The sequence below is a fragment of the Musca domestica genome, unplaced genomic scaffold, assembly GCF_030504385.1.
Source record: "Musca domestica strain aabys unplaced genomic scaffold, Musca_domestica.polishedcontigs.V.1.1 2, whole genome shotgun sequence".
Taxonomy (NCBI): Eukaryota; Metazoa; Arthropoda; class Insecta; order Diptera; family Muscidae; genus Musca; species Musca domestica.
The window spans coordinates 6637172-6655663 of record NW_026712249.1 but is presented as its reverse complement, the minus strand read 5'-3'; the positions used below and the strand labels follow the sequence as shown (position 1 = coordinate 6655663).

The 18492-nt window shown below is 36.6% G+C and overlaps 3 protein-coding genes across 5 annotated transcripts in view; 2 read left to right on the top strand and 1 right to left on the bottom strand.

The window, feature by feature from the left end:
- LOC101895885 (troponin I) overlaps positions 1-18492 on the top strand; it is a 281696-nt gene that overhangs the window by 124565 nt on the left and 138639 nt on the right. The gene's annotated exons all lie outside the window — the stretch shown is intronic.
- The window catches only part of LOC101898302 (E3 ubiquitin-protein ligase highwire), a 127044-nt gene that overhangs the window by 98565 nt on the left and 9987 nt on the right, over positions 1-18492 (bottom strand). The window contains exons 17-18 of the mRNA XM_011292454.3: positions 18369-18471; positions 18168-18303 (exon numbers count right to left, since the gene is read on the bottom strand). Of these exons, the coding sequence (XP_011290756.1) occupies positions 18168-18303; positions 18369-18471 (239 nt within the window). The remainder of the gene's footprint in view (positions 1-18167; positions 18304-18368; positions 18472-18492) is intronic.
- Positions 684-15554, top strand: LOC101895360 (uncharacterized). 3 transcript variants are annotated; one of them, XM_005179156.4, is made up of 7 exons: positions 684-1016; positions 11408-11680; positions 11746-11955; positions 12020-12187; positions 14548-14707; positions 14784-14915; positions 15013-15554. In XM_005179156.4, exons 2-7 carry the CDS (start codon positions 11492-11494, stop codon positions 15540-15542), a joined length of 1389 nt encoding a protein of 462 aa, XP_005179213.1. In that variant the 5' UTR covers positions 684-1016; positions 11408-11491; the 3' UTR covers positions 15543-15554. The 3 variants fall into 3 exon arrangements, with proteins under 3 accessions (XP_005179213.1, XP_011290754.1, XP_005179214.1); XM_011292452.3 differs by lacking the exon at positions 684-1016 and adding an exon at positions 11134-11273; XM_005179157.4 differs by lacking the exon at positions 684-1016 and adding an exon at positions 11156-11308.

Here is an 18492-nt window from a genome sequence, read left to right as displayed (position 1 = left end):
TATGGCTGGAAGACCTTCTGAAGCTCTTCTATAGCTAGAAGGCCTTCTGAAGCTCTTCTATAGCTAGAAGGCCTTTTGAAGCTCTTCTATAGCTAGAAGACCTTCTGAAGCTCTTCTGTAGGTAGAAGACCTTCTGAAACTCTTCTATGGCTAAGTGACGTTCTGAAGCTCTTCTATGGCTAGAAGACCTTAAGCTCTTCTATAGCTAGAAGACCTTCTGAAGTTCTTCTATAGCTTCTTCTATTTTAGAAGACCTTTTGAACCTCTTCTATGGCTAGAAGACCTCCTGAAGACCTTCTAAAGCTCTTTTGTTGATATGAAAAGACCTTCTGAAGTTCTTTTAAAGCTTTTCTGAAGCTCTTTGTAATTATTCAGAAGCTTCTTCTTTACTTGGAAACCCTAAGGCAAAAGGTCAGTTAACACATTTAAATCACGGCATTAGCAGAATAACAACAACGAAATGCTATCGGCTAAAGTCTCCACAGCTATTCGTGTTCATGGGAGGCCAACAGCGAGTAAGAGTACCCATGCCCCATACCTCAATACGAACACTATTGTGGAGTTTTGCAATCTTTGAGATACAAAATTGGGAGAAGAGAACTTCGACTCTTATCAGATACCTACGTGGTGGTGCTCCAACAAAAACAACACGAATGTCAAACTGAATCGAACGAATGCTCCAACTGATCAGTGTAGATTTAGACGTTTGAGGCCGAAGAACGATAGTCTCCCAAAGAAACGCAAATCGAAACAAAAGGAAAAAAACAAATAAAAACATAAACGGCATTAGCGGAAAGGAAAAACGGCGGTAGCAACAGAAAAACGTTGTTAACATTTAGCGGCTAACGCGTTTCCTTCTCTAAACGAAAATCGTTTTTCCAAGAACCTCCCGTGTTACGGTTTCGGTCATATCTTTGAAATTTGAGTTCGTCGTGTGTGAGCCCTCCTCTAACGTCGTGAGTGAAAAGAACGCCGCAAATGCTGGTCACTAACATGGGATAGGGTATTTTGTGACGGTATGTTTGTTTTTTTTGTCGTCTCTGGTTGGGGGGACGGGGCGGCGGGCCTTGAGCAGAATGTGTAGTTAAACGGTGGTGTGTGAATATTTTGCGCTTGTCTTTTGTGCTCATTTGTTTGCCATTTTTTGTGTGTAATTGTTATTGTTGTTGTAGCTATTTTGTTTTGTTTGTACACAAAATGCAAAAACAACATTTCTTACTTTTGGTTAATAAATTTTTGCTCTCTGTGTGAACTCACAGCTAGTAAAACGACAAATGTGTGTTGTTGTTGCTTCTAATCCAAACGCTGCTAAAACGCTTTCAACTTGTTTTGCATTTCCAATTGCGGACCATCGAACCGAGAACAATATTGCTCGCCTTTTCGTTTGAACTACGTAATCGTTCGGTTTTGTTTTGATCTGTTCTGTTCTGTGCGAAATAGCTACCGCTTAGCGAAAATGCAAAGAAGAATAATATAAGGAAGGAAGCTCCTTATGCCATGATATCGTAATCATATTAAAATAAATATAATTAACTTAAAAATGAAAAGAATTAAGGAATTGTGACTGAGAAGAGAAAAAAAACATAGCAAAATTCAAACAAAGTGAATGCCAAATTTTGCAAAGTACAGTATTGTCCGGTTAAGTGCAAAACAGTTATAAATTGCTTTAATAAACGTCATACCATTTTGATGGTGGTGTTTCAAAATATTTATAAATGTGTTCAAAATACCCACAAGAGGACCTAATATTATGAATTGTTATCAGAAAATATATTTCCAAACCATCATGGTAAGACAATCAGACCTTCAGACCTGGCTAGAAGACCTTCTGAAGCTCTCCTACGGCTAGAAGACTTTCAGAAACTCTTCTATGGCCAGAAAACCTTCTGAAGTTCTCCTATAGCCAAGAGACCTTAGGAAGCTCTTCTACGGCTAGAAGACCTTCTGAAGCTCTTCTATGGCTAGAAGACCTTCTGAAGCTCTTCTATGGCTAGAAAACCTTCTGGAGCTCTTCTATGGATAGAAGACCTTCTGGAGCTCTTCTATGGGTAGAAGACCTTCTGGAGCTCTTCTATGGGTAGAAGACCTTCTGGAGCTCTTCTATGTATAGAAGACCTTCTGGAGCTCTTCTATGGATAGAAGACCTTCTGGAGCTCTTCTATGGCTAGAGGACCTTCTGAAGCTCTTCTATAGCTAGAAGACCTTCTGAAGCTCTTCTATAGCCAGAAGACCTTCTGAAGTTCTTCTATGGCTAGAAGACCTTCTGAAGCTCCTCTATAGCTAGAAGACCTTCTGAAGCTCTTCTATAGCTAGAAGACCTTCTGAAGCTCTTCTATAGCTAGAAGACCTTCTGAAGCTCTTCTATAGATAGAAGACCTTCTGAAGCTCTTCTATAGCCAGAAGACCTTCTAAAGCTCTTCTATGGCCAGAAGACCTTCTGAAGTTCTCTTCTATGGCTAGAAGACCTTCTGAAGTTCTCTTCTATGGCTAGAAGACCTTCTGAAGCTCTTCTATGGCTAGAAGACCTTCTGAAGCTCTTCTATGGCTAGAAGACCTTCTGAAGCTCTTCTATGGCTAGAAGACCTTCTGAAGCTCTTCTATGACTAGAAGACCTCCTGAAGCTCCTCTATGACAGGAAGACCTCCTGAAGCTCCTCTGACAGGAAGACCTTCTGAAGCTCTCCTATGGATAGAAGACCTTCTGAAGCTCTGCTATGGATAGAAGACCCTCTAAAGCTCACCTATGGCTAGAAGACCTTCTGAAGCTCTTCTATGGATAGAAGACCCTCTGAAGCTCTCCTATGGCTAGAAGACCTTCAGAAGCTCTTCTATTGCCAGAAGTCCGTCTGAAGTTCTTCTATAGCGAAGAGACCTTTAGAAGTTCTTATACAGCAAGAAGCTCTTCTGGAGCTCTTCTATGGCTAAAGGACCCTTTGAAGCTCTTCTATAGCTAGAAGACCCTCCGAAGCTCTTCTATGGCTGGAAGACCTCCTGAAGCTTTTCTATGACCAGAAGACCTCCTGAAGCTCTTCTATGACCAGAAGACCGTCTGAAGATCTTCTATGAATAGAAGACCTTCTGAAGCTCTTTTTTGGCTAGAAGACCTTCTACGGCCAGAACACCTTCAAGAATTTTTATACCCTCCACCTTGATATATACATTTTAGACCCCACAAAGTATATATATTCTCGATCAGCATAAAATTCTATGTCAATTTAGCGATGTCTGTCCGTCTGTCCTTCTGTGGAGATCACTCTAGTTTTCGAAAGAAATGAAGTAGGTTGATAAAATTTTACTAAAATGTGTATTACGTCTGCAGGACTTTTGGTATTGAAAATGAGTGATATAGGTCCACGTTTTCGTATATCCCCCATATAATGGTACCTCCGTATTTTTTTTTCGGTATTTTGGTGATTTAAGCGACATTATTCACCGGAAATGTTTCAAATTGGGTAAAAAAAATTGTCTGAACAGGTCCACGTCTTCGTATATCCCCATGTAACGGCACCTCCCGGTATTTTGATGATTTTAGCGTAATTATTCACCGAATTTTTTCATTCAAGTTTCGCATTTGAATATTGTAATGGTTTATGACAAAAGCTGCCGGTCCACGTCGTCGTATAGGCCCTAATATAACGGCTACATTCGGTATTTTTACGATTTTAACAGAATTTTAACGGATTTTATTTTTTTAATTGTTAAAGTCGTTCAAAATGGTTACAGCTTTTTTAATTGTTAAAGTTCTTTTGTAGCTTTATTGCCTTCTTAATCTGTTATGGTTATATAAATTTATTTAAAGCTCCCATACTTGTCCACTTTAAACTCGCAACATTATTGCACATAGCCAACAACTACTGTACTTTTTGCGGTTTTTATGCAGATACTCAATTTTGATTGGCTATGCGTCCGTCCGTCTGGCTGGCTGCCTGCCTGCCACTGACCATTTATAATTGGAGAGGACAACCGGAGCCATAGCAGTAGCAGAAGCAGCAGCAGAAAAAAAACCAAACTCATAATTTAATTCTTAACAACGTAATTTTAAAGTTAATTAATATTTCATCTTCTTTCCTCTTCGCCCATCCTCCAAACACAAGGCGAAGACGAGTGCAAAAAACAAAACAAAAAAAAATCGCAGTACAAATTAATACTCGTATGCTAATTGTTGTTGATGCCTTTTTGCTGTTATAGTAAGTGATATTTGTCTGTCTGTCTGCCTGTAAAATTTATAGGCATTCATATTTGCATATGTGAGTGTGCGCGTGTGTGTGTGTGAATATGCATGCACACCACAATTGAGTGTCATATCTTCTTTATTGCAATATTGTAAATCTGTTATAATTCTCATTGGGGATACGTGCCAAAAATCCGTAATTAACGATTCTAGTGCACCGACACGTAATGCAGTTCCCATAAATGCGGACTTTAACGCTATTCAATTTTTCCTCTGAAGCAGATCATGAGATTGTAAGAGTTTATACATTTCAATATTATATATCCAAAATTCTACGAACCTTCAAATAACTACCTATTTTGAAATAAAAATTTTGTTAGTCGGTGTCAAGCTAAAATGTTCCATACTCCTATTTTTTGACTTTTTTAATTAATGGCGATTTTTTCGGTATGCACTTTCACAATGTTTGGACAATCATCTTTATTCGTTTAATTTGTAACAAAAGAGTTCAAAAATTAGAATATATACAGGGTGAAATGAAAAAACAACAACGAACTTAAGACTGGTGTCAATTCTAATCACTCGTCCGACAGCGGTTAAAATTATTCCAGAAACAGCTCATTATATTGTTTACAAGCGTACAAAAGCATTTTGGTGAGAATTTTCCAGAAAAAAAGTTATTCGTCATGGAATTCAAGCGTGATAGTGTGATTTCTTTGTAATTGGGCTGGAAAACCACAAGTGGCTATGGTTAGAGCACTCCAGCATTTGAATGTGTATAAATCTATTGTGCCTCGTACCATAACTCCGTGATACCTTGATACTGGTAGTGTAACCCGACGTCAAGGAAGTGGATGGTTCAAAAAATTAAGAAGCGGCTTGATCGAAAACTTCGCAGCAGTGGCCGAAAAAAGGCTCTTGAGCTGAACATATCGCAATATTCCATTCGGCAAATATTGAAAAATGAGCTCGGGGTAAAGCCATTGAAATTCCAAAAAGTGCAAGAACTTACACCGCCACAGAAAGAAAATGGTATCAAAAGAGCTAAAGAGTTGCTTCGCTTGGCTCAAAGTGGTGAACTGACGAATTTGCTTTTCTCCGAAACAAAATGATCGTGTTTACTTGCCAAAGAGGTCAGCTGAAAATGTGCACCTTCTGTTGGACACCAGAACTCAAGCGCCGGCCATGGTAATGGTGTGGGCCGCCATAACAGCCGCTGGTCGCTCTCCAATCGTATTAATCGACCGTGGTATCAGAATAAATACCGAATATTATCGCGAAAATATTCTGGAGGGTGTATTTAAGCCTTGGGCACGCAAAAATTTTCCCCGCTGACCCTGGACATTCCAACAGGACTCAGCACGCGCCACCCAAGAATGGTTACAAAATGAGGTTACTCGCTTCATTTCCAGCGTACCAAAATGGCCACCAAAATCCCCGGATACCAATTCGTTGGACTATTGTGTCTTGAGTATTTTGAAAAGCAAGATTGGCACCCAAAAAATATTAAAGTGTCGATCACCTCAAGCAAGCGCTTCGCCGGGAATGGGCCAAAATACCGCCGAGCAACATTCGAGCAGTGTGTGACGGTTTCATTGGCTGTTTGTGACAAAGGTGACCAATTCGAACAAATCTAAACTTATTCTAAAATTTGATGCTATTTCCGACATTTTTTGCTTTCATTCAATAAAATTTAAAAAATTTAAAAATTATGGCTTTTGACTTTGTTGCAGTTTTTTTTATCTCACCCTGTAGAGACATTTCTCTTCCAGGGAGAAAAGTGCTTAGAAAGAATTTCTAGTATGGATTTTTAGAAAATTCCATTGAAAAATGTAGCTAAAATCATTCATATATCGAATATCGGGAGTACCCTTGTATGTGGGCTATACAATATCGTGGACCTATAAAGACAATTTCCTTCAGGGAACAAACTTCTCATAAGGAACTCCTTGTGAGGATTTTTAGACAATTCCATTGAAAAAAATAGCTACAATCATAAAAATACCGAATATAGGGAGGTAACGTTATACCGTTATACGGGGACATACGATATCGTGAACCTATACCAACAATTCTCTTACAGGCGGTAAAGTAGCCACAAAGAACTCTATGTGTATAATTTCAGACAATTCCATTGAAAATGTGCCTAAAATTATCAAAATACCGAATATCGAGTGGTACCGTTATATGGGGGCTATACAATATCGTGGACAGGGCTAAGTCATCTTAGAATTTTACGCTGATCAAGAATATATAAACTTTGTAATGTCTAAAATTATAATTTCGATAAGTTACAAACGGAATGACGAACTGAATACACCCTCCATACTATGTATGATGGAGGATATAAAAATAATTCATAATTTGTCCTTATTGCGTCAAAAATACCTAGAACCAAACTTCAAATATCACCCCACGATATTTTTTTAATATTCAAATGCTAAACTTGAAAAAAATCTGTTTATAATGTAGCTGAAATAAAATACCAAATATAGGGAGGTACCATACGTGAACCTCACAGACAATTTTCTGGCATAGGCTGTAGTATCCATTACGAACTTCAAATACAAAATTTGAAATAATTCAGGTAAATAATGTCGATAAAATCATCCAAATACCCAATATCGGGGGGTACAGTTACATGGGGGCTATACGAAGACGTAGACCTACATAGCTCATTTTCTGTCTTAGGCTGTGGTATCCATTGCGAACTTCAAATACCAAATTTGAAACAATTCCGATAAATATTGTCGCTAAAATCATCAAAATACCGAATATCGGGGGTACCGTTATATGGGGGCTATACGAAGACGTGGACCTACATAGCCCATTTTCAATACCAAAAGTCCTGCAGACATAATACACATTTGAGTAAATTTTTATCAACTTACTTCTTTTCGTTCGGAAGCTAGAGTGATTTCCACAGACGGACGGACATTGATAAATCGACATAGAATTTTATGCTGATCAAGAATATATATACTTTGTGGGATCTAAAATGTATATTTCGAGGTGTTACAAACGGAATGACAAAATTAATATACCCTCTATACTATGTAGGTATGGTGGAGGGTATAAAAAAGGAAAAACTAACACCATTTATGTAATCAATTAAAAAGTAACACATCCAGCAGCTGTCAAACTGTCACACCAAATTCCCACAATGTGGACAAAAAATTATAATGAGATATCTGCAAAAACCCAAACAAAAATCAAATCAGAAAACCCCTGCAAATTTTTTTGCAAATCTGTTTTTGCTTTTGGAAATGCAAATGCAATTCAATTTGAATATGGAATGACGATTTGAAATGACAATGCAAGTGCCTTAGTGGCTATGGTGACTGGCTTTCGCTGTCACTGCTGCTATTTAAGGGGTGGAACATTTTTTTACCAAGTGTTTGTCATAGCCATTAACATAAGTGTTATGAACTGGCGATACCCACGCATACCTACATACACATCTATACAAGTATTTACACTCATGTCCATATGTGTGTGTGACTGACTGCATTATGTAAATTATTTTGTAAAAATTAAATAAACAACACAACAAAATGGCTTTATTACTGTTGTTGTTGTTGTTATTGTTATTGTTCGTGCATCTGATGTCCCCCCAAACAAACTTGACCTTTAACTACTGTCTTTTCAGAGGCGAGACATTTATGAGTATTTACTCTTTGTCATCAACTCCCATGGTGGCATGGCCATTTATCAGACGCATAAAGATGTAAAAGCATCCAAAACCACCCATTCCTCCATCCATCCGTCCGTCCACACAAACAAACCAACCAAGCAACCAAAAAAATATTAATTGATCAAATAAAAGTGCCATTGAAGTTTATTTTATTTTCATAATGGATCGCAAGGTAATGGCGGAAGACGCGAGGAAATCAACATTACGCCGATATCTAAATCAATTATCACCAGGGCGACAAAATAAATATTCCATTTTAGTTTCTTTGGCTTTTTGTGATTTCGTTTATTTTTTTCTCGGTTTCTTTTTTGATGACGTTTGAGTTTTACAAGTGCTTGAATTGAAAATGCAAAATACACAAAAAAACTAAATTTATTGCTTAGATATTGAAATCGAAATGGAATTGTAATTTAAGAACCAAGTTCTTTTTTTTTTTTTGGATTTTTTTAAGCAACAAAAATGTCTTATGGAGCAAATATTTTAAAGCTTAGCAAAAGTTTGAAAATTTTGTGAAATAAAACAACAATGTGTAATTTGTTAATAACACTGTGGGACAAAATTATATATATTTTTAAATTATAGGAAAAAGGGATTAGATTTTAAAAGTAGAGCTAAAAATATGAGACACATGCAAGGGCGTTTTTATACCCTCCACCATACATAGTATGGAGGGTATATAAAGTTCGTCATTCCGTTTGTAACTCATCGAAATAATCATTTTAGACCCAACAAAGTATATATATTCTTGATCAGCGTAAAATTTAGCCCTGTCCGTCCGTCCGTCTGTTGTAATCTCGCTCGAGTCGAAACGAATTAACATAGGAAGCTAAAATTTTCTACATATCAATCTTTTATCTGCAGGCAGGTCAAATTCGAAGATGGGCTATATCAGTACACGATACCGTATAGCTCCCATATAACGGTACCCGCCGATATTCGGTATTTTCATGATTTTTACCACATTTTTCAATGGAATTGTCTGAAAATTCACAAAAGGAGTTTCTTTTGAGTACTTTAATCCCTGGAGAAGAATTGCCTATATAGGTCCACGATATCGTATAAACCCCATATAACGGTACCTCCCAATATTCGATATTTTGATGATTTTAGCGACATTATTTACCGGAGTTGTTTCAAATTTTGTATTTAGAGTTCGTAATGGCCACAATATTATCTATGCAGCTCTAGGTCTTCGTATATCCCCCATATAACGGTACTTCCCAATATTCGGTATTTTGATGATTTTAGCGACATTATTCACCGGAATTGTTTCAATTTTCATATTTGAAGATCCTAATAGGTACTACAGTCTGTGCCATGAAATTGAAACTCTTCGCCCCCGTATTACGATACTTCCTTATATTTGGTATTTTGATGATTTCAGCAACATTATTCACCAGAATTGACAGAAAATTATATATGCATGTCCAGGTCATCCTAAAGCCCCTAAATATGACACTGACATAATGGGTAGACTGGCCTTAATATTCCGTAGTAGTTATTTTATCTCCAACCCAACTTTCCCAAATTCAGACTGCTGTCATTTTTAAGCCACTCGTCCGACAGCTGTTAAAATTATTCCAGTGACAGCTCATTATATTGTTTACAAGCGTACAAAAGCATTTTAGTAAGAGTTTTCCAGAAAAAAAGTTATTCGTGATGTAATTCAACGTGATTTCTTTATATGGCTGGAAAACCACAAGCGGCTATCGTTAGAGCACTCCAGCATTTAAATCTGAATAAATCGTTTGTGTCTCGTACCATCGCTCGTTACCGTAACACTGATAGCATAGCCCGACGTCAAGGAAGAGGACGGAAGAAAACAGCAGCATCAGCAGAAATGGTTCGAAAAGTAAAAAAGCGACTTGATCGAAACCCACTTCGCAGTGGCCAAAAAATGGCTAGTGAGCTGAACATATCGCAATTTTCCATTCGGCAAATATTGAAAAATGAGCTCGGCATAAAGCCATTGAAATTCCAAAAAGTGCAAGAACTTACACCGCAACAGAAAGAAAATAGACTCAAAAGAGCTAAAGAGTTGTTTCGCTTGGCCGAAAGTGGTGAACTGTCGAATTTGGTTTTCTCCGATGGGAAATTCGTTGACATTCGTTGTCCAGCAGTTTGTAAACAAACAAAATGAGGTCTGCTGAAAATGTGCATCTTCGGTTGGCCACCAGACCACTCAAGCGCCGGCCATGGTGATGGTGTGAGCCGCCATAACAGCGGATGGTCGCTCTCCGCTCGTATTAATCGAACGTGACATTAGAATAAATAGCGAATATTAATGCGAAAATATTGTGGAGGGTATATTAAAGCCTTGAGCATCAGAATAAATGCCGAATATTATCGGCAGGAGGGAGGATGGAGGCCAACATTTTGGCCGCAGACCTTGGACATTCCAACAGGACTCAGCACGCGCCACCCAAGAATGGTTACAAAATGAGGTTCCTCGCTTCATTTCCAGCGCATAATGGCCATTAAAATCTCCGGATACCAATCCGTTGGACTATTATGTCTGGAGTATTTTGGAAAGCAAGATTGACACTAAAAAATACCAAAGTGTCGATCGCCGCAGAGCAAAATTCGGGCAGCGTGTGACGGTTTCATTGGCTGTTTGAAGGCCATAATTCGTGCCAAAGCTAAACTTATTGTAAAATCTGATGCTATTTCCGACCTTTTTACCTTCTTTCGAAAAAATTTCAAAATTATGGCGTTTGAATTTGTTGCAGTTTTTTTATCTCACCCTACATATACTTTGTAGGATCTATCATGAATATTTCGAAGAGTTACAAATGGAATGTCAAAGTTAATATAACCTCCATAGAATGGTGGAGGGTATACATATGTGAAAATGTCACTTTACATTTGACACTAACATGGTGTGTAGGCTGTCTTTAAATCCCGTAGCAGTATGTGATATTTTATTTGTCCCTTTCAATACGAAAAAGAACTGAAATGTATAGTATAATTATTGAACTTTCCTCAATCCAACACAGTTCGAGTTTAATGGTCTAATGATCGAAATATAAGTAACTATTATGACAAATTTAAATATTTCAACTAAAACGGAAATTTGTCATTTTCCCTGAATTAAAAGTTAAGGTATCTACTTTGTATGCCATATTGTTCGAAATATTGCCATGATGACTAAAAAAAAGTGGAAGCAACATACGTAAAGGTTTGGTTGGATTCCTTATCTAGGAAAATAAAAACAATATCAAAACGATAAGATAAATAAACATCTGTCAACACACATTCACACACACACCGATAAATTCATGGCGATACAATTACAAAACTCAGGGGAGACTTTTTGTCATTCACAAAGAATTTCTACTGTAGACGATTTGAGAGTTTCAGTTCAGCTCAAGATATTGCTTTTTAACAAGGTTTTCAAGTGCCAAAGACGGTAGTTTTATTATCTTCGCTCCTCAACGCTGCTGAGTACAAAGAAATATTTATTTTAAAAATTTTGCAATTTCAGCAAAAAAAAAATTAAAATAAATAACGAAATAATAAAACATGATCTTATCTTTGTTCTAGAATTAAAATCGCTGCCTGAAATTTTGGAAATAAAATGTAAATACCTACGCCCACAATAGAATAGCAAAAAAACGCGAATTCAAAATGTCAAAGCTAAAACGAAACTGGAAAAATGTGCTAAACCAAAGTTTATGGATAATTTATACGCTCCTAGTATTGCCAATTTCGACGGGTGCTCAAATATGGCCCCATGACAACAGTGTCACCATTTCGCCCAGTATCTGTATCTCGTACGAGGCGCAATTTATCTGTGATTGTAAGATGGTTAATGAGGTAAATTTTCACCTTTAGTTTTCATAATTTTTTTTTCATTTAAAGTAATTTCTCTTTTCGCTTAGCATTTAGTGTTGCCCCACCTAATCGGCTCAGCCTATCAACTGGAGATACGTAATTGCCAATCATTAACCATAGAATCCAATGCCCTGCAGGAGACACAACATTTACATAAAATCATTTTTAAAAATGTTGAAAATTTAGTGCTTAGCCAACATTCTCTAACATTGCCGGACTACAGCAGCAGTACACCTTTGATTTTGTCCTTTGAAAAGGTGAGATTTGATTCATTTTGTATTGAATTTTGAAAAAATACTTTTTTTTATATATATTTTTCAGGTCAAAATAAAACTAATCGATTCACTTGCCATCAATGGACAAATTGAGGAAATCACAATTGTCGACAGCTATATAGAGTCTATAAGACCCTTTGCTTTTAATATTTTAAAAAATAATGCCCTACGGCTGACCATGGATCGGGTGCAGATCAAACGTATTGAGCCACAGGTATGACGCAAGGAATATATATAAAACAAATTGGAACTAATCGTATGTAACATTCTGAAAATATTGATCATTTTAAAACTCGAACATTTTCAAAATAAGAAATTTGAAATTTTTTGGAGAATTAGAATTCTCTTTAAAGAGTCTCAAGACTTTATACCGGCCAAATATAAAGACTCTCCTCAGATCACATATCATCACTCAATTCAGGTCGGGTCTTAAACTACCATCTCTGATCCCCTGATTTCCTAATTATAATATACATGAGGCTTCTTCAAGGTAGTCGTTAAAACAAATCAATCTACTCATCTACAAAGACCTCCTTTGGGGCATTTATGAAAACCGCTATTATCTTGTCTATAAAGACTGGTCGTCTTTAACGGTTTTCCACGGGACCACTAAGACTCCCTCCATCCAATAAGTACTCTAATAGATCATTTACGAAGTTTCCCTTCCATTCGCCTATAAAAAATCCCCTTAGGTCGATAAGACATATCCTCTTTAATTTGCCTGTAACCTTCATAGTCGTCTACTAAAATTATCTTTATATCGGTTATAAAGACTCCCATCACAATCGTCTATAAAGATTCGATTGAAATCTATAAATACTACATTCAGGTGGAATATAGAAGCTCCTTTTGGATCACCGCCAAAGACCCCTCTCTATCTCTCTCTCTCAAAAATGTATGTAAAGTGGAGGACCCCCTTCAAGTCACCTAACTACATGCATATCGTTTACAAAGACTCCTACCTATACAGAGACTCCAATCAGCTGTTAACCTCTTTCAGGTTATTTATAGAATACATCCTTCAGCTTGTCTATAAGAGACTCCCTTCAGCTCCTCTATAAAATACTCACAGCCTTTAACTCGCCTCAAAATACTCCGGTTATGTTTTTTATTACGATTTACTTTTGATTGTCTATAAAGTTCCCCTTCTCTCTATAAATTCCTTCTTTAGGAGCATCTATGACAATTGGCCTGTGGTCGTCTAGAAAGACTTTATGGGGGCTTCTAAAAATACCCCTATGTGATCTTCTAAAAATATTTCCTTGAAGTCATTTGCAGCCTTCAATTACTTTCCCCTTCATCCGAAACCAATTCAAAACTTCAAAAAGTAAAAAAACAGTAAGTTCTGCCTGGCCGAGCTTTGAATACCCTCCACCATTTGGAAATAAAAAAATTGTTAAAAATTCTGTTAAAAATTAAAAAATACCGAATGTAGCCGTTATCTTAGGTCTAAACGACGACGAGGACCAGCATAGGCAACTTTTGTCATAGGTCATTAAAATATTCGAACACGAAACTTGAAAAAAATCCAGTGAATAATGTAGCTAAATTAATCAAAATACCGAATATAGGGAGGTACCGTTATATCGGGGCTATACGGGGCTTTTCCAGGTGGTAAGGTACTAAGAAGAAACTCCTTGTGTGGATTTTGAGCCAATTCTATTGAAAAATGTGGCTAAAACCAAAAAAATACCGAATATCGGGAGATACCGTTTTATGGAGGATATACGATATCGTGGGCCTATATAGACAATTCTCTTCCAGGGGTTGAAGTACTCAGAAGAAACTCCTGGTGTGGATTCTCAGACAATTCCATTGAAAAATGTGGCTAAAATCAACAATATATCGAATATCGGGGGGTACCGTTTTATAGGGGATATACGATATCGTGGACCCATTTCTTCCGGCGGGTAAATTACTCAGAAGAAAGTCTTTGTGGGGATTTTGTTGAAAGGTACCCTTGTTTGGGACTAATATGATATCATGAACCTATGTAGACAATTTACCTCCAGGGGGCAAACCTCTCAGAAGGATCTCCTTGTGAGAATTTTCATACAATTCCATTGAAAAATATAGCTTCAATCATCAAAATACCGAATATCAGGAGGTACCGTTATATGAGGAATATGCGAGTGGACCTATATAGACAATTCTCTTACAGGCTGTGAAGTACCCACAAAGAACTCCTTGTGTAGAATTTCAGACAATCCCATTGAAAAATGTACCTAAAATCATCAAAATACCGAATATCGGGGGCTACCTTTATCGTGGACCGATATAGCTCATATTCGAACTTGATCTGCCTGCAGACAAAAGACTGATTTGTGCAAAATTTTAGCTTCTTTATCTTAATACGTTTTACCTCTAGCGTGATTACAACAGACGGGCGGACGGACGGTCAGGGCTAAATCGTCTTAGAATTTTACGCTGATCAGGAATGTATATACTTTGTTAGATCTAAAATTATTATTTCGATGAGTATAGTGGAGGGTATAAACAAGGACTTGTTATACCCAAACAGAAGCCGTTCCATATTTTGATTCTTTTTAAGTATTTCCTATTCTCTTCTTTCAGGCTTTTAAAAAATTAGTTGTAGAAAAAATCGATATACAAAATTGTGAATTTCTAACGAATGTGCCATCCAAAACTTTCTACGACATTGAAGTCTCCGATTCGCTGCTTCTATCAAATGTTAGATTTAAAACAGTTCACACAAAAGCTTTTTCATTTAAAAGTAAGTAAATAACTGAAATAATTTTAATGTATTTGGATAAAGATATTAAATTAAAAATCTTGGCATTTTATTGCAGTGATCTCAAAGCTAACCATAGCTAATAATTATTTTGAGGCAGTCGATGCTGAGTGGTTGGAGGCCTTTGTAAAGAAAAGTCCACTATTAAGAGACAATCAATTTGGAAATACTAGTGAGATAGCTTTTAAAGGTGAATCAAAGATTATGCCGCTTTCAATTTTCATGAAGATTTGTTTTTTAAAAAACAAAAAAAATCTAATGCTTCACCCTCTTTTTCTTAATTTCAGGCATAAAAGTACATCGCGACTATGGCAGTAGTGAAAAACTAGAGTTGCGTTTTAGCAACAATACCATCCACTTCCCCCGCGACAATGTACAACCGTTGGAGTTTAGCAAAGAATTTACACTCAACGTCAAACAGCTGAATATGGATAATCCATATCCCTGCACGGACATCGATTACAATAGTCAGATATTAAGACCAAAAAGTGAATTCTATAATCATTATCAACACAATGTCTATTTTCGACAAGATGCCACCACAACATCGCAAGGCACAAGGGCAACGTATAAGCCATTAAATGAAATTATTAACAATGATTGCTCCAAACACTCCTATTGGATTTATATAATAATTGGTGTAGTTGTGCTACTGATCCTCATTGCCTTGATTGTTGTAATAGCCTGTTGGCTGGCCGCTAAGAAACGTAAGGCGAAACGAAAAATGGATATAATACAACCGGAGCCACGTACCTATAAGGAAACACAAATAGTTTATCAAATTGAAAATGCCGGACTTCTTAAGACTGACTTTTAACAAAAACAAAAAGAAAGAAAGGACACAAAAATTTGAGAGACGAAAATAGGGGGGGGTGCTTTTTGTCCTTTTTGTGGCAAAGAACCCCGGACATACACATCTTCTTGTTGTTGTTGTTTTGTAATCAAAGACGCTAGAACACCGAAATTCCACCAAAAACAAAAAAAAAAACAAATCGAAATATTTAATATTTAAATTTCTTGTGAAACCAAATGTAAATTTAAATTTTGTTAATAGTTTGTTAGAGTAGATAAGTATGTATGTATATTATTTTATATATGTAAATGTAGTTAGCTACTTATAATCTTCAAAACCGTTAAATAATAAAAATCAATTGTAAATACATAAAGACATAAATAACCGATTTTGTAAACTGTTGAGAATAGAAAACTTGGGAGGCAAATTTTATATTCATTGATCTTGTTTTTGGGGAGATAAACAAATTTTATTTAAGTAAAAAAATAAATAAATTTAAACAAACTTTTTCGAAATAATAATGAATTCATGAATTTATCCTCGAAGCCTTTTAGAATTAGTGCAAAAACTTGGCATTGATCCTGTACAATTTACAACGTTCCCAGTCAATGAGACCTCTCTCAGAAGACTTCTATGGTAATAAGAACTTATAAAATATATTTTTATTAGAGGAAAAGCCTTGATAGAGAATATTTAAAGAGTCGTCAATATCTAAAATAACCATACTCCTCCATAAAGGAGACCTTTCAAAAAAGAATTCTTCATAAAGACCTCTCAAGAGTGCCTCTATTAATAGAAGATATTTGTCAAATGTTTATCTAATGATCGAATTTTCAATGGGGTTTCATTTATAGAAACATAATTTAAAACATCTTCTTTACATCTAAAATCTTTCAATTAGGATTCTTAATAAGTCTTATATACAGGGTGAGATGAGAAAACTGCAACCCACTCCAGACTGCTGTCATTTCTAAGCCACTCGATCGACAGCTATCAAAATTATTCCAGTGACAGCTCATTATAATGTTTACAAGTGTACAAAAGCATTTTGGTGAGAATTTTCCAGAAAAAAAGTTATTCGTGATGGAATTCAAACTGGAAAACCACAAGTGGCTATCGTCGTTAGAGCACTCCAGCATTTAAATGTGAATAAATCTTTTGTGTCTCGTACCATCGATCGTTATCGATTACGTGATACTGGTAGCGTAGCCCGACGTTAAGGAAATGGACGGAAGAAAACAGCAACATCAGTAGAAATGGTTCGAAAAGTAAAGAAGCGACTTGATCGAAAAAATGGCTAGTGAGCTGAACATATCGCCATACTCCATTCGGCATATATTGAAAAATAAGGTGGGGGTAAAGCCATTGAAAGTCCAAAAAATGCAAGAGCTTACACCGCAACAGAAAGAAAATGGACTCAAAAGAGATAAAGAGTTGCTTCGCTTGGTTGAAAGTGGTGAACTGCCGAATTTGTTTTTCTCCGATGAGAAAACATTCGTTTACTTGCCAAAGAGGTCAGCTGAAAATGTGCAACTTCGGCTGGCCACCAGAACTCAAGCGCCAGGCATGGTGATGGCCGCCATAACAGCCGACGGTCGCTCTCCGCTCATATTATTCAACCGTGGCATCAGAATTAATGCCGAATATTATCGCGAAAATATTCTGGAGGGTGTATTAAAGAGGAAGAGGAAAAGGAGGGTGTATTAAATTAACATTTTGGCCACAGACCTTGGACATTCCAACAGGACTCAGCACGCGCCACTCAAAAATTGTTACAAAATGAGGTGGCAGTGGCCACCAAAATCTCTGGATAGCAATCCTATTGGACTATTGTGTCTGGAGTATTTTGGAAAGCAAGGTTGACATTAAAAAATACCAAATTGTCGATCACCCCAAGCAAGCGCTTCGCCGGGAATGGGCCAATACACCGCAGAGCAACATTCGGGGAGCGTGTGACGGTTTCATTGGCCGTTTGAAGGCCAAATTCGTGCCAAAGGTGACAAATTCGAACAAATCTAAACTTATTCTAAAATTTTGTGCTATTTCCGACATCTTTTGCTTTAAAAAAATAAAATTTAAAAAAAAATGTAAAAATTATGGCATTTGACTTTGTTGCAGTTTTTTATCTCACCCTTTAAAAAACTTTCCAAAGGTCTTCTTTTATTGCTTCTAAAAGCAGAAGGCCTTCTTTAGACAGATGATATTTGAAATTTCTCTACAGATTAAAGATCTTTTTGCAGGATCTTCAATAGATGGAAAATCCAGCAATAGATCACCTGGCCTTTTCCGAAATTGTCTAGGGGGTTTCTTTCAATAGGGTTTGTGTAGATAGAAACATCATATAAAATATCTTCTATACGCCTAAAATCTTTCAATTAGGCTTTTTAAAGGTCTTATATATAAATATCATTCCAAATGTTTTCCTTCTTTTCAAATTGCTTCAAAGAAAAGCCGAAGGTCTTCTTTAGACAGGCGACATTTGAAAGGTCTTTACAAATTGAAGACCTTGTTACAGAGTCTTCAATTGATAGAAAATCTAGGAATAGATCATTAGGTCTTTTCCAAAATTTTGCAGAACCAGAATAAACTCCCAATCTCTCTTAATTTTTAATTTGATCAAATTATAATATTTAATTTCCTACCACTTACCCAATTGGTAAATACGATTCCAGAGCTTGATGTATGGTTAAGTCAGGCTCTGCCAAGGCCAGGCCTTTTGAGAGCAAAGCAAAATGTGTGCTAATTGTTTCACTTATTGTTGATAAATCCTCAACATCTTTGTCATCTAAATGAATAAAACAAAAGAGGTTAATTTTCTCTGTTTGACCCATTTTTTCGCATTGTCCTTACCTGGCAAACTTAAGTTCTTTTTCATTAAATTGCCGCTGCACATGCCACCCAAATAGGATAGTTCTTGTTCAATGCGCACCAAGCAGGAGCTGTTGTTACTTAACTGGAAACATAAATTGTTAAT

Excerpts from the sequence above, each read along its gene's own strand:
- LOC101895360 (XM_005179156.4), top strand. The coding sequence starts at position 11,492 with ATGTCAAAGCTAAAACGAAACTGGAAAAATGTGCTAAACCAAAGTTTA. Across the intron at positions 14,708-14,783 it reads AAAAGCTTTTTCATTTAAAA|TGATCTCAAAGCTAACCATA; the intron begins GTAAGTAAATAA and ends ATTTTATTGCAG. Across the intron at positions 14,916-15,012 it reads TAGTGAGATAGCTTTTAAAG|GCATAAAAGTACATCGCGAC; the intron begins GTGAATCAAAGA and ends TCTTAATTTCAG.